The sequence below is a fragment of the Mustela putorius genome, unplaced genomic scaffold (genome assembly GCF_011764305.1).
Source record: "Mustela putorius furo isolate JIRA1106 unplaced genomic scaffold, ASM1176430v1.1 tig00003988_pilon_pilon_pilon, whole genome shotgun sequence".
In the NCBI taxonomy this organism is placed as follows: Eukaryota; Metazoa; Chordata; class Mammalia; order Carnivora; family Mustelidae; genus Mustela; species Mustela putorius.
Genome location: NW_025422127.1, coordinates 12,807,334 through 12,819,280, shown reverse-complemented (window position 1 = coordinate 12,819,280; position 11,947 = coordinate 12,807,334). Strand labels below are relative to the sequence as shown.

General features: G+C 51.4%; 1 protein-coding gene across 1 annotated transcript in view; it reads left to right on the top strand.

Moving 5' to 3' along the window:
* Nucleotides 1–11,947, top strand: part of CCND2 (cyclin D2) — a 30,069-nt gene that overhangs the window by 2,179 nt on the left and 15,943 nt on the right. The window contains exons 2-3 of the mRNA XM_004778282.3: nt 135–350; nt 2,991–3,150. Of these exons, the coding sequence (XP_004778339.1) occupies nt 135–350; nt 2,991–3,150 (376 nt within the window). The remainder of the gene's footprint in view (nt 1–134; nt 351–2,990; nt 3,151–11,947) is intronic.

Here is an 11,947-nt window from a genome sequence, read left to right as displayed (position 1 = left end):
TTAAATATTTTTGCTTGTTTCCATAGGTTATGCCTTTTCTTTTCTTTCTTTTTCTTTTTTTTTTTTTTTTTTTTGTCTTTTCCTGGTACTATTCCCTTCACCCCCTCTCAACCCTTTCCCGGCTCCCATTGTAGGTCTGCGAGGAACAGAAGTGTGAAGAGGAGGTCTTCCCTTTGGCCATGAATTACCTGGACCGCTTCTTGGCTGGGGTCCCAACTCCTAAGACCCATCTGCAGCTCCTGGGGGCTGTGTGCATGTTCCTGGCCTCCAAGCTCAAAGAGACTATCCCTCTGACGGCAGAGAAGTTGTGCATTTATACTGACAACTCCATCAAGCCTCAGGAGCTGCTGGTAATGACCCTCTCCTTTCTTCCCCCCTTTCTCTTCGCCCTTCCATCTTTGCTCTCTCCAGGCCTGATAAGCTTCTACCCACTGCTCCCCAAACAAATCCTTTGGATCCCAGATTACCACACTGCTGGAATTTTTACATTTTAGGAGACAATGCATTTAATACGATTTCTTTTTTGTTCCTACTGTGTTCCAGGCACTGTGCTAAGCACTAAGGTTACATCCATGAATAAGATCCCCCGAGACATTTGTGTTGGTGAAATTCATTTGCAGTTGTGTGCCCTTGTGTGCTTGCGTGTGTGTGTGTGTGTGTGTGTGTGTGTGTGTGTGTGTAGGGGAGATTTGGGACACAGTGATAACATTTTAATTAAATTCCAAATTTTCAACCACAGAATTCTGAGAAATAGTTCGACTTCTCACATGGTAGGAATGTCTTCACATGATAGTGTTTTGTGATGTGTATCCTAAGAATCCAGAGTTCAAAGACTATGAAGTCTCAAGATTTTCGAAAGATACCTGTACATAGTAGCTGTTCACTAAATCTCATCAAATTGACTTTTGACCCAAGTCCAAATTTGGTGTTTTATTGGAGGAATCTGAGGCCTGGGTTCCTAGCTCCAGTGGGGTGGTGACCTCTGTCCCATGACAGGGGTCTTCTCTTGCCTCTGGTTTTCTACCAGCAAAGCCCCCCTCTCCCACCCGTCTTTTTCCCTGTGGCTTCACACTTTAGGCATCCATGTTGCAGCAGTGTGGAACGGTAGAGTGGCTCCCAGGCCCACCTTCCGTGGTCTGCACACCTTTCTCTGCACTGTTCGCAAAAGGGGGCCCCCTCTGACCGCCCCTCCCCCTCTTCACTGGCGAGGCCTGCACAAAGTCCACAGGGCTCCGACAGGCTGGTAGAACTGAGCTCTTTGTGAGAGGCCTCCCTTTCTGGGCCTGTGCTGCCATCTAGTGCCAGACATGTGCAAGGACGGGGGAGGAATTGCGGGGAATGTGGAGAGAGGGGGCATGAATGACTTCACCTTTGAACCGCTGCCAGATTTCAGCTGCTTCTGGTTTGGTCTGGGAGGCCCAGAAAGGTGCTTTCTTCTGGGAGATCTGCTTCCTTTAATAATAGTACAAGAAGAGTGTTTTAGATTCACATTCCCCTGTGAGAAGAAAGGGCTGGAATTTCAAGCCATCTTAGAAGACATGGGCTGTTTCGTAATTTTGTCTTTTTTTCCTCCCCCCACCCCACACCCCAACCCTCTGTAAAAAGCCAAGGCGGACTTTAAAGTATGTAAAGAAATTGTTAGAATTCATTACTAGTTTGTTTTTCTAATGGGAGACCAGGAAAATGAATCTTCCATTTGGTTTGTTTATTTCAACATGATGGTGGATAATGGTGTTCTTCAGGACACCCCAGTTTTTTCCAGGACCAGCCAAGCTAATGAATATTGCTCCACAAAACCCTGCCTGTGTTTTCCATTCCCTATCTCTTTTTCCCAGAAGCTGGGATCTGGAGAAGTCCTAGTTAACACTGGAGAAAGCTGGGGTCCAGCAAGGGGAAGGGAGTCGCACAGCCTCTTTTCTTCGGGCTTCAGGAGGGGGCTGGGGCTCTGGTTCCTGGCGTAGCAAATGGAAGAGAGCCTGGGGGGTTTTAGAGCAGATGTGGGAGGGAGCAGGGTGGTTTCTGCCTCTTTCTTCTGAAGACAATTAATTGGATAGGCCCGTTTTCCCTCTGATGGCACATACTTTTAGGGTTTCTTTTTGGCTTGTTTTACTTTCAGCACAAGTCCCCAAATGTATCCCGATAAGGGATAAAAGAAGTTTTTCATGAGGTGGGCTGCTGGTGAGAAGAAGCCCGTGAGAGTCGGGGTTGCATTGTCCCCCCTTGGCATTGAACGGAGGGATTCCGTGGACTGTGCACAAGCATTTTCACTTTGCCCCAATCACCTCCTGCTGCAACATGGGGTTGCTAATGACCGTCCAGTGGATCCTTAAGTCACGATGACAAAGGCCTATGAAACATTTAGGTGAAAGGGCGCTCTGTGGCTGGGTGTCTTTTCCCCAGGACTTCCGCATTATGAGTGGAGGGGAAGGTTTTGAAGCAGAGAAGAATGGCACTTATTGGCACCAGCTACAAGGCAGCTGATTGGTTGCCCAGGAGTTGGGCCCAGGAACCTTAGTTTGACCTTTATCTGTGTACATCATTTTCCTGTGAGGATTTAAAAAACTATTAGTCCAGCGATAGAGACATAGACAGCAAATTACTACCTAAGGGCCACAATGACCTTGGCACTATCTTTTCGCACGTTCAGCTTTCTGGGTGGGCAGGCTTCAGCACTGCCTGCAAGTCCAGGTTGGCCGGGGGTGGGGAAGCCAAAAGGAAAAGAAATAGGAGAAAACAGAGTCTTAGCAACAGACACCTGGGTTCTCCCTATTGCCAGTCCCGCCTCCCATTGGAAGCCTAAGAAGATAGGTCAACAGCTACCAAGCTTTGGGGGACACTTGCCAAAGGGCCCACTTCCCCATCCAGCAGCCTCCTCCTGAGCATCCTTAAAACCGATCTGGATCCCCACCCACCCCCACCCCTGTCCCAGGCAGGACACCAGGTCCACCTTTGGGTTTTATATTCTTCTCTTCCCCCACTCCCTTCCTCAGGAGTGGGAGCTGGTGGTGCTGGGCAAATTGAAGTGGAACCTGGCCGCCGTCACCCCTCACGACTTCATCGAGCACATCCTTCGTAAGCTGCCCCAGCCGAGCGAGAAGTTGTCTCTGATCCGCAAGCATGCGCAGACCTTCATTGCTCTGTGTGCCACTGGTAGGAGCAGGCTGGAGCCGGAGGGGGCCTTGGGAGGGGCAGACACATGCTGAAGAGCCCCTTGGGGGGAGGGTGGTCAAGGGCGTAGGGAGGGAGGGAGGATGGGGGTACTCCCTGGTATGGGCCTGAGGGGCTTAGGAGATGGGCTGTGTTTTCCCGACTATCTGAGCTGGTATATTCCTTTTTTTCTCTGCTAAACTCCTAAATGGTTTATGACGACAGGTGTGGTAAGGGGAAAAAAAAAATACGGCCTATAAAAATAATTCTTTATGATGTCTAAAGTGCTCTTTGAAGATTATATATACTGCTCTCTGGTTGTGTTTAAATCTTTAATCTTTTGAGGAAAAGGATGGCTTGGAGATAAGCCCAAGAGGAAATTTGGGGGCTGGGGGCAAATACAGGTTAAAGGAACACTGTCAAGATAAATACGCGGCTTGCCCTGATAAGGGAGGCCAAAGGAGTTCTTTTTACTGGAGGACACACATGTATAGCTGTTCCCTCTGCTGGCCGGGAGAGTAAACTGGGCTGGCTCTCAGCAGGGACTTCAGGTTCGCAGCACTAGATGCCCTCGCTTCAAGTGCTGGTGTTTTGATTTTGGTTGCAAGCTTTAACGTAGCAATCACGACTGGGTTTTTCATAGTAAAAGCTTTCTACCCACCCTGTTGATCCCACACTTGATACATAGTTCTTACTGGCCCATTTGCTTTGCACTTCCCCTAATAAACTAAAGGCAGTGGTTTGACACTGTCTCATGAAACTGAACCTTGGCCAGTTTGTACCATTGTTTTCCTGGTAGTGACCATGAGAGAGATCATGGAACTTAATCTTCCAAAAGAGAGACACTATAGGTGAAGAAGTGACCGTCTGGGCAGATCTTTGGTTTGGAGGTGGGAGGTTGGTGGGTGAGTGGGGCGGGCTGCGGTGCAGAGAGATCCGCCCCAGTTTGCCAAGAGCTGTTGAATTTTATAGCTGGGACTCGCGGGGGGGAGTTAGGGAGTTAACTTCTTTCAATACCTTGTTACATGGTATTCATGAGTTAGTACAGACAGATCACACAGTAGGCCAAAGTGTGCATGCTGTGTTCTCAGTCAAAAGGTCAGGCTGTGCTACTTCTCACTGGATGACCTTGGACAGGCCTCTTCACCTCTCTGAACCTCAGCTTCTGTCTGCAAAACACATCTGTGGGTACGTGATCTGTACAGGCTTTTCAGGGTATTTAGGAGAAGGAGAATCAGAAGGAGACGTGGTGCAAGGAGGTGCTTCCTGAGCCCAGGAATGTGTAGACAGTGTGTGGTGGCACTCCTTGTGAAAGTACCCCCATCTCCTACTAGGAACTTCATCCAAGTTCAGCAGGATCCCTTGCTCTGCCTTCGTGGGCTGGAGTGTCCCCAGGTACCCACACTGGAAGCCCGAGCACGGGTTTTTTCCACATTCTTGCCCTTCCTGATCCAGACCCATTCATGGGTTCCATGGCATGTGCGTGTGCCCTGTTCCCCTTTGTGGGAGAGTGAGCTGCCCTTCCCGCAGCCCTGACCGGCCATTCTTTGGAGCCCCCTGGACAGTAGCCATTCTTCTGCTTCCTCTCTTCTCCTGCTGTCTGACCCGGGGCCCTAGAGGTCAGTCCCTCATTGACTTGTCATTTTGTCTCCCAGGCCCTTCCTCTCCATTGTCATGATTCACTGTGGGGGAGGAGTCAACCCGTCCTTTTTTCTCTGGCCCTAGGACAGCTGACCCCTTGACCCTAAGCTCCCCCATTGCCCAGCTGTTAGCCAGAGTTCTGCTTTGACCTTGTCTCTTGACTGACAGATCTTTTGGGGTCTGTCCACCCATCCCTCCATTCTCCTCTCTGTTCAGGGTAGAGATGGTGGGTAGAATTATCCAGGCATGGGTAGATCTCCAGATTCTGTAAAGGCTCATTCTCTAAAATTGGGGATCCTGCCCCCCACCTCTGACCTTCCTGCCTAGATTCTTGGGGTGGCTGCCAACTTTGTTGCCAGAGTAGGGAGCCTGGAACTCGGGTCCTGAGGACAGAGGTCTGGGGGATGGCAGGGGAAGTCACAATGACTGCCTTTTGGGAGACTTGAGCTAACCTGAGCAGGAAGCGAGGCAGGATAGAAGGAATAACTCCAACCGAATGAAAACCGCAAGCCTTAGGTACTAAGGTACTAAGTTTTAGGTGTGGACTGGTCAGACAGAGGGGCGTTCTCAGAAGATTCCTGAGTCTGGGAAAGATGGGTCTGTCTCACAAGGCTTTTTCTTCCTTGACCTGTGCTTGTGTCTGTATGAAGGACCGGGTTACATAGCAACCTCACAGTGTGGAGTTTTATAGCAGTTGGCTCGACAGTATAAAAGCCAAGGGCTGCTTTTCTTGGAGGAAACATCTCCCACTTAGAGGAGAGACTGCATTTGGGGGCCAGGGGTGACAAATGGTTGACTGCCTAAGACCATCTGGCAAGTAGCGGGCGCAAGTAACCGAGAACCAAAGGTAGGTGTGACACCGAGACCATCCTGTCTGCTCCAGGTGCCTCACAGCTCCCGCCTGGCCCCTCAGCCCAAAGCCGAAGAGGCACCTGGAGCCGGGGTTCGCAGGCCTACAAGGTTCTGAGGAGATGATGGGTTCTGAGGAGATGATGGCCAGCCCTGAGGCTGTGTGGCTAGTTGATGGGAAAGCTGGTTGTGAAAGAGCTGGCAGTTCCCTAGGCTGTGTGGGGAGTGCATGTGTGTATGTGAAAGGGGAAGAGAGAGGGGGCAGGAGAGCAGAGAGGGGCTGTGAGAAGGGGAATGAAGCTGCAGTTTTCTTCACAGGCCGGAGGGTAAGATGGCAGCCAGGCCGAGAGGGGCCCTCCTGCCCCCTCCCTCCTCAGCTCAAAATGGCTTCTGGTGGGAGAGAGTGCCTCCAACTGCCCGGTGTCCCTGTCAGGGCCAGTCGTGGTCCACAGGGGCACTGGGGTGAGAAACAGACCTTCCTAACTGCCAGCCCCTGGCATCCATCCCCTTTCCTGAAGCTTTTGATCCTGGGGAGGCAGAACTGAGCCTTAGTGTACCCCTGGTTGTAGCTCTGACAGTAGAGTCCCCCAGGTCTGCAGATGAGGACAGAAGGACCAGAGAAGATGACTCAGGATTGCACTCTGGCACTGGAAGATTCCTGATGCATGATATCATGCTCAACAGAGGATTCCAGTTCGTCTAGAAAGCCGATGACCTTGAGTTTGAACTTGGTGTGGAGGTGGGGCAGAGGTGCTTAACCCCACATGTCCCTCTTTTTGCCTTGGGCGGCACCTCCAGGTGCTGGGCTAAGCTCTTGGCTCCATGCATGTGAGTAGGCCCGCCCAAGACTCCAGTCGCTAAGACCCGAGCCCTAGTGATGATGATACCCCTTGGGTTCCCAGTCTTCTTGGCTTTCCCTAAAGAAGATTCATGACCTTCCATCCTGAGGTATAATCATAGCCAGGACCCGGAGAGGGTAGGTGATGCAGCCCCTTATCCAAAAAGGGAGGGGTGCCCTAGTGGTGGCCAAGTGGGGAGACTTGAGACCACCTTCCCTTCTCGGAGCCCTTGCACCCTCTCTGCTGCTGACGGCATGGAAACGTGAGGAAGTGGCTGTTCTTCAGCAAGTGCTCCCCATGGGGACAGGCGGTGGGACAGGGTTCTCTCCCTTCCCATCTGGCGGTAAAATGATTGAGGCGCAGGCTGCTTGCTCTTCTCCAGCCGCTTCCCTCCCTTCCCCTCCTCCCACCAAGGCGCCACATTGGCCTCAGCTTGGCGAGGCATCCCGGGGGTGGTAGGTGAGGTGTGTGCCACCCACATCGTTGCTGGGCCAATGAGCACCTGGGATCTTGGCCTTTTTTAACTTCCACCTTGGTGCAGGTCAGAGGTGGGGGAGAGATGGGGGAGATGGGAGACTAGGTCTTCCCTGGTTCTCTTCAGCCTCAGAGCAGATCTCTCTCGCCCCCTAGTGGTGATCCAAAGCACAGAGGTCACTCTTGGACTTCAAGGTCTCCATTCCCATAGCCAAAACAATCCCCGCTGACTTTACAGGCAGGGCCATCTAATCCGTGGTTTCAACTGAGTTTAGCTCAGAGCTCTTTCTTCAGTGACCTCTTACCAGGGCGTGCAGATACCAAGTCTGAATACGAAGCCCTCGCTGCCCTGTTCCAGATTACGGAACCCAATGGGGCCCTGGGAGTGCCTGTGGCGGTCTTGGGAAGTTTAGGTGGACTATGGAGGTCACACAGCTTGGTGGTGCTATGGCTCGGACCTATCTCTGACCTGAGCTCGCTTTGGGGAGCTTTTCTGGCACTGCTGATAGGAAAATTGCCCAGTTTTCCTTTGTGGGATGTGGGAGGTGGCCTTAAGGAGCTATTCACATTCTGTTAAGGTATAAAGAGCACTGGGTTCACAGTCCAAAGGTCTCACCTTAACCCCAGGCCCAGGATCAGGCATTAGACAGATCAAGAATTCATGGATTTGGGGAGCCTGGGTGGCTCGTTTGGTGAAGCATCTGACTCTTGATCGTGGCTCTGGTCATGATCTCAAGGTTGTGAGATCGCAGCCCTGTGTCAGCCTCCGTGCTGGGCATGGAGTCTGCTTAACTAAATTCTCTTTCTCCCTCTGTCTCTGCCCTCTCCGCCACCCGCCCCCGGCACTTGTACTCCTCACACACACACTCTCTCTCTCTCTTCTCCCCAAAAAAGAAAAAGAATTCATTGATTTCACCTGTAAAATGAAGTGTTTTGAAACTAATGACTTTTACGTTGGTTTTTATTAATACTTCACCACTACTACTTAGATGAGTAAGCAACCAACAGAGCTGGGATTCTCCTCAGGTGTGCTCCTTGCCTCCCCCACCTCCCCAGGAGGGAGGAGGTCGTGTCAGAGGCTTCTAGTATGTGGCTCTGGGCAAACCACACCTGAGGGAATATGGGGGCACTGGGAAGGGAGTGGCCAGCTTCTGGCTTCCATTTATTGTATAGGGGCCGTCGGGTTTCTCCCACTTCTGTCAAACCAGCACGAGGCTTCGGGGACTCGATGAGGTCACTTCTGGAATAGAACACAAGTGATAGTGAAAGATTCTTTAGGCAACACAGAGCCCTCATTCTTCCCGGCGGTCTCGGCACGGTGGGGCTGCTGTCAGCATCCGCCTGGAGCCCAGGGATACAGGGCCCTTCCTCCTCAGGCCTGCTGATGCTGAACCGCATCTCCCGTTGGTCGGGATTACCTCTCACAGTCCCCTGGAAGGTTCCCGTGGTCAGAATAGTGGTGGTAGGACACGGCTTGCTTAACAGGAGCCAGGCACTGTGTTTTTGCATGATTATTTTATTCCCACCCTCAGAACAACCCTACGAAGTGGGTCCAATTATTCTGATATGCTGGGGAGAAGATGGAGACTCAGAGAGGTCAAGTGTCTTGCCCATCTTCACACAGCGGGCTGGTGGTAGGCATCGGCCTCCCCATACTCCACCTTCCAGCTCTCGGAGCCGCTTGGCCCAAATTCTTCCCATGTCCTCAGATAGTCTTTGTTTTTTTTTTGTTTGTTTGTTTGTTTGTTTTTAAGATTTTTTATTTATTTATTTGACAGAGATCACAAGTAGGCAGAGAGGCAGGCAGAGAGAGAGAGAGAGAGAGAGGGAAGCAGGCTCCCTGTGGAGCAGAGAGCCTGATGCGGGGCTCGATCCCAGGACCCTGAGATCATGACCTGAGCCGAAGGCAGTGGCTTAACCCACTGAGCCACCCAGGCGCCCCCTCAGATAGTCTTTGTAAGTATCTTCATGCTTCTGTTCCCCTAAGCACCCCCTTTATTTTGAGAAGTTTCTTTACTAGCTACCCATGTGGTATGCACCTCGCCATCTAGAATGCCCCATGTGCCGTGTGTTCTGTTTATGTCTGGGGTGGGGGGTGGAGATTAATCCTTGCTTCCGGGAACAGGGAGAAACACTTGTGATGACTCTGTAGGAATGGATCACTGGCCAATTAATTGCCTCTAACTCAGCTGCGAGGAAGGAGGGTCTCAGAAGTCACCTTTTACCATTCCGGGCGGGCAGCGGAGGATAGGAGTAGACCCTCGCCCCTGGATATGCTTTTTGCACCAAGATCTAGCTTGTTGGTATTTTTGACCAAGAGAGATAAGAGATTTCTGAGAGATTATTAGTTGGTATTTTATTTTTGCCGAAGTAAAATAGTATTAGGAGGACGTTTTACACAATTAACTTCTGTTTCTTCCGTACGTTTACGTACATTTTCTGTGACTCCTACTTCGGTCACCTGCACGTGCACGTGTGTATTTTTATTCCTATATTTCTGGAAGGTTGTCATCTTGGTCATAGCATGTGTGCATGATGTTGAACTCTCTGCCCACTCCCCCTGGCCAAGTGGGTAAGTTTGAACCCTCTTCAGCCCAGTTACGTAGCCAAAGTTTAAAGTTTCCAGGACTGGCTGAGTGGGTTGAGTGAAACTTTCCACGGGTGAGTACAGAAGTTAGGTAACTAGAGCTAGTACAAGGACACGACCCTTCAGATATTTTATTCGGGTGTTTTCCTCTCTGCTGTTTCCCCTACAGACAGAGAGGGGGGTGTCCCTGAGTAGGGTCCTGGGGCAGCCCCTGAGGCCATGTGGAACTAGCCGTGCTCTCTGGAGAGAAATGCCTTGTGACTTCCCCAGCCAGTGGAAGCCATGCTTTGTTCTATTGATGCTTGTTGCGTTTCTTGGGAGTGGTTCTCATTCTAGATCCTTAAGGACGAGCAACATAGAGCTGGAAGGCACCTGGGGGGTTAGCCAGCTCTCAGCCTTCCGACTTATTGGCCTAAACCATGAAGAAAGAAAGGCATTTTATAACACAACTCAGGATATACATAAATGGACATCAAACTGCTACAAAAGTTTCTCAAGACAGTATTTACTCTTACTACATGATTACTTCCTGATACTTTCTATCCTGTTCTGTTCGGTTAAACAGCAACAAAAACAGCCCACAAATGGGTTTCATGACCCAACTGTGAGGTGCAGCTACAAGTCAGAAAAACACAGATCCAGCCGCACCCTCTATTAGACAAATGGAATGCCAGGGACTGGAGGAGGCAATGACTCACCCAAGGTCCCACAGTCTGGACCCGCTTGTAGTGCTAATGTCACCTCCTTTGGACTTACTCAGAGGAGAGCCTAGCAGCTGCTCACGAAACTTGAGAAAGTCCCTGGCTTGCTCCCACGGTGTGGGGCAGAGGGGCGGCGCAGTGGCTGCCCAGCTCCTGTAGCTCTTCTCTGGCAGGGGGAGCGCTACCCAGCCTGAGCTGCCCAGAGGCAGCTAGCTTCTTGTACGCATTGCTCCCCATTTCTGGAAGGCAGAGGACAGTAACGCCAGGAGGAGGCCCCTCCGCGTTTTCCTAAGCAAAACATGAAGTGGTGAGAGAAGGGGAGGGGAGATCCAGTCCTTCTGGCAACTTTAGCACCTGCCGCACCCCAGGACCACCCGGATATACCCCCTGGCTTCCAGAAGTTAATTAGTTTGCTAAAATTAGGAGTCAGTTTTGCGTGCAATTGGACAACAAAAGATAGGCATGTGTGAGGTGTTCTTCCTGGTCGGAGGCCTGGGACAGAGGAAAGGGAGGGCCAGGGATATCCTCCTGTCATTCCCTGCCAGATGCTCCCACCCAGGGCCTTTGTGGGCCCAAGGCCATGGGCTGGCTGCCTCATCTGCATTGTGAATGTCACAGGGGGAAGCTAACGAGGTTATTGGGCAGAGAAACACTCCTGTGAGCCCATGTGGAGGAGACCTACAGCAGAGCAGGAGGCAGGGAGGCCGCCTTTGGCACCGACCATGGGGATAGAGCAGGCACGGGAGGGGTTAGTGGACAGCAGGCGTGGGGCAGAAAAGAACGCTGTGATATGCATCCCTCAGGAGGCAGAGATGGGGAGTGGGCTAAGGAAAGAAAGCCAAGGGGAAAGACAGACGGACAGACGGCCGGGCTCGCTCTGTTTGTGGGATTCGGCCAAGATGGGAGGTGTGGGCACGGTTCAGTGGATCGGCAGAGTCGCCGAGAACACCACCAACTCGACGCTGGACAATGGAGTCCTCATTAAAGCGCTTTAATGGAATATGTTGTTTAACAGGGCATGGCACAGGAAGAAGGGGAAATACTAAGGTACACTCCTTTTATAGTTCAGCCTAGTGGTGATGCTATAACTGGAAGTGTGACCCATGTCCCCCTTCTGTGTCTCCCTCCCGCCTGCACCCTTGCACAGCTAGAGGCAGTGAACTCGGGGGTAATGCTATAGAAGCGGAGGTAGCACACTGGAGGATTTGCTCCACTCCAGGACTGACCAGAGACAGTAACAGGGTAGCGTCCTTCCCATATGAGCACAAGGCCCAGGTAAGGGCCCTTCCAGCCCTCAGAAGTCCACCCCTTCTCTTCCCCCATGTGAGGGTAATTGTGCGCAGCTTATGCGGTGCATTCGTGGGTTACGGACGGGACTGTGCCCATGGGTCATTAGTAGCTCTTAGAAGCAGTCACAGCAGTCAGGTGGGGTGCCGTCCTCTCCTCCTGGTAACTGGGAAGTAGGTGATCTTGGTCACCTGGCTTCTTTGCAGGAGCGCGCAGAGGAACGGGAGGTGTTTGGTCTCCCAAGCTGAGCCACGCATAGGAATATCCCCCCTGTTTGCTTTTGGAGAAATGACAATGGATGAGGGTTTGAGCTCCTTAAATTTATCCTCATTTTGTACTTCTCTTTAGTGAACTACTCTTTTCTTCTTTTTTCCAGCCAGAAAATGGGAACTTTGGGCCCAAGCGCCATAAAATCTAAACCA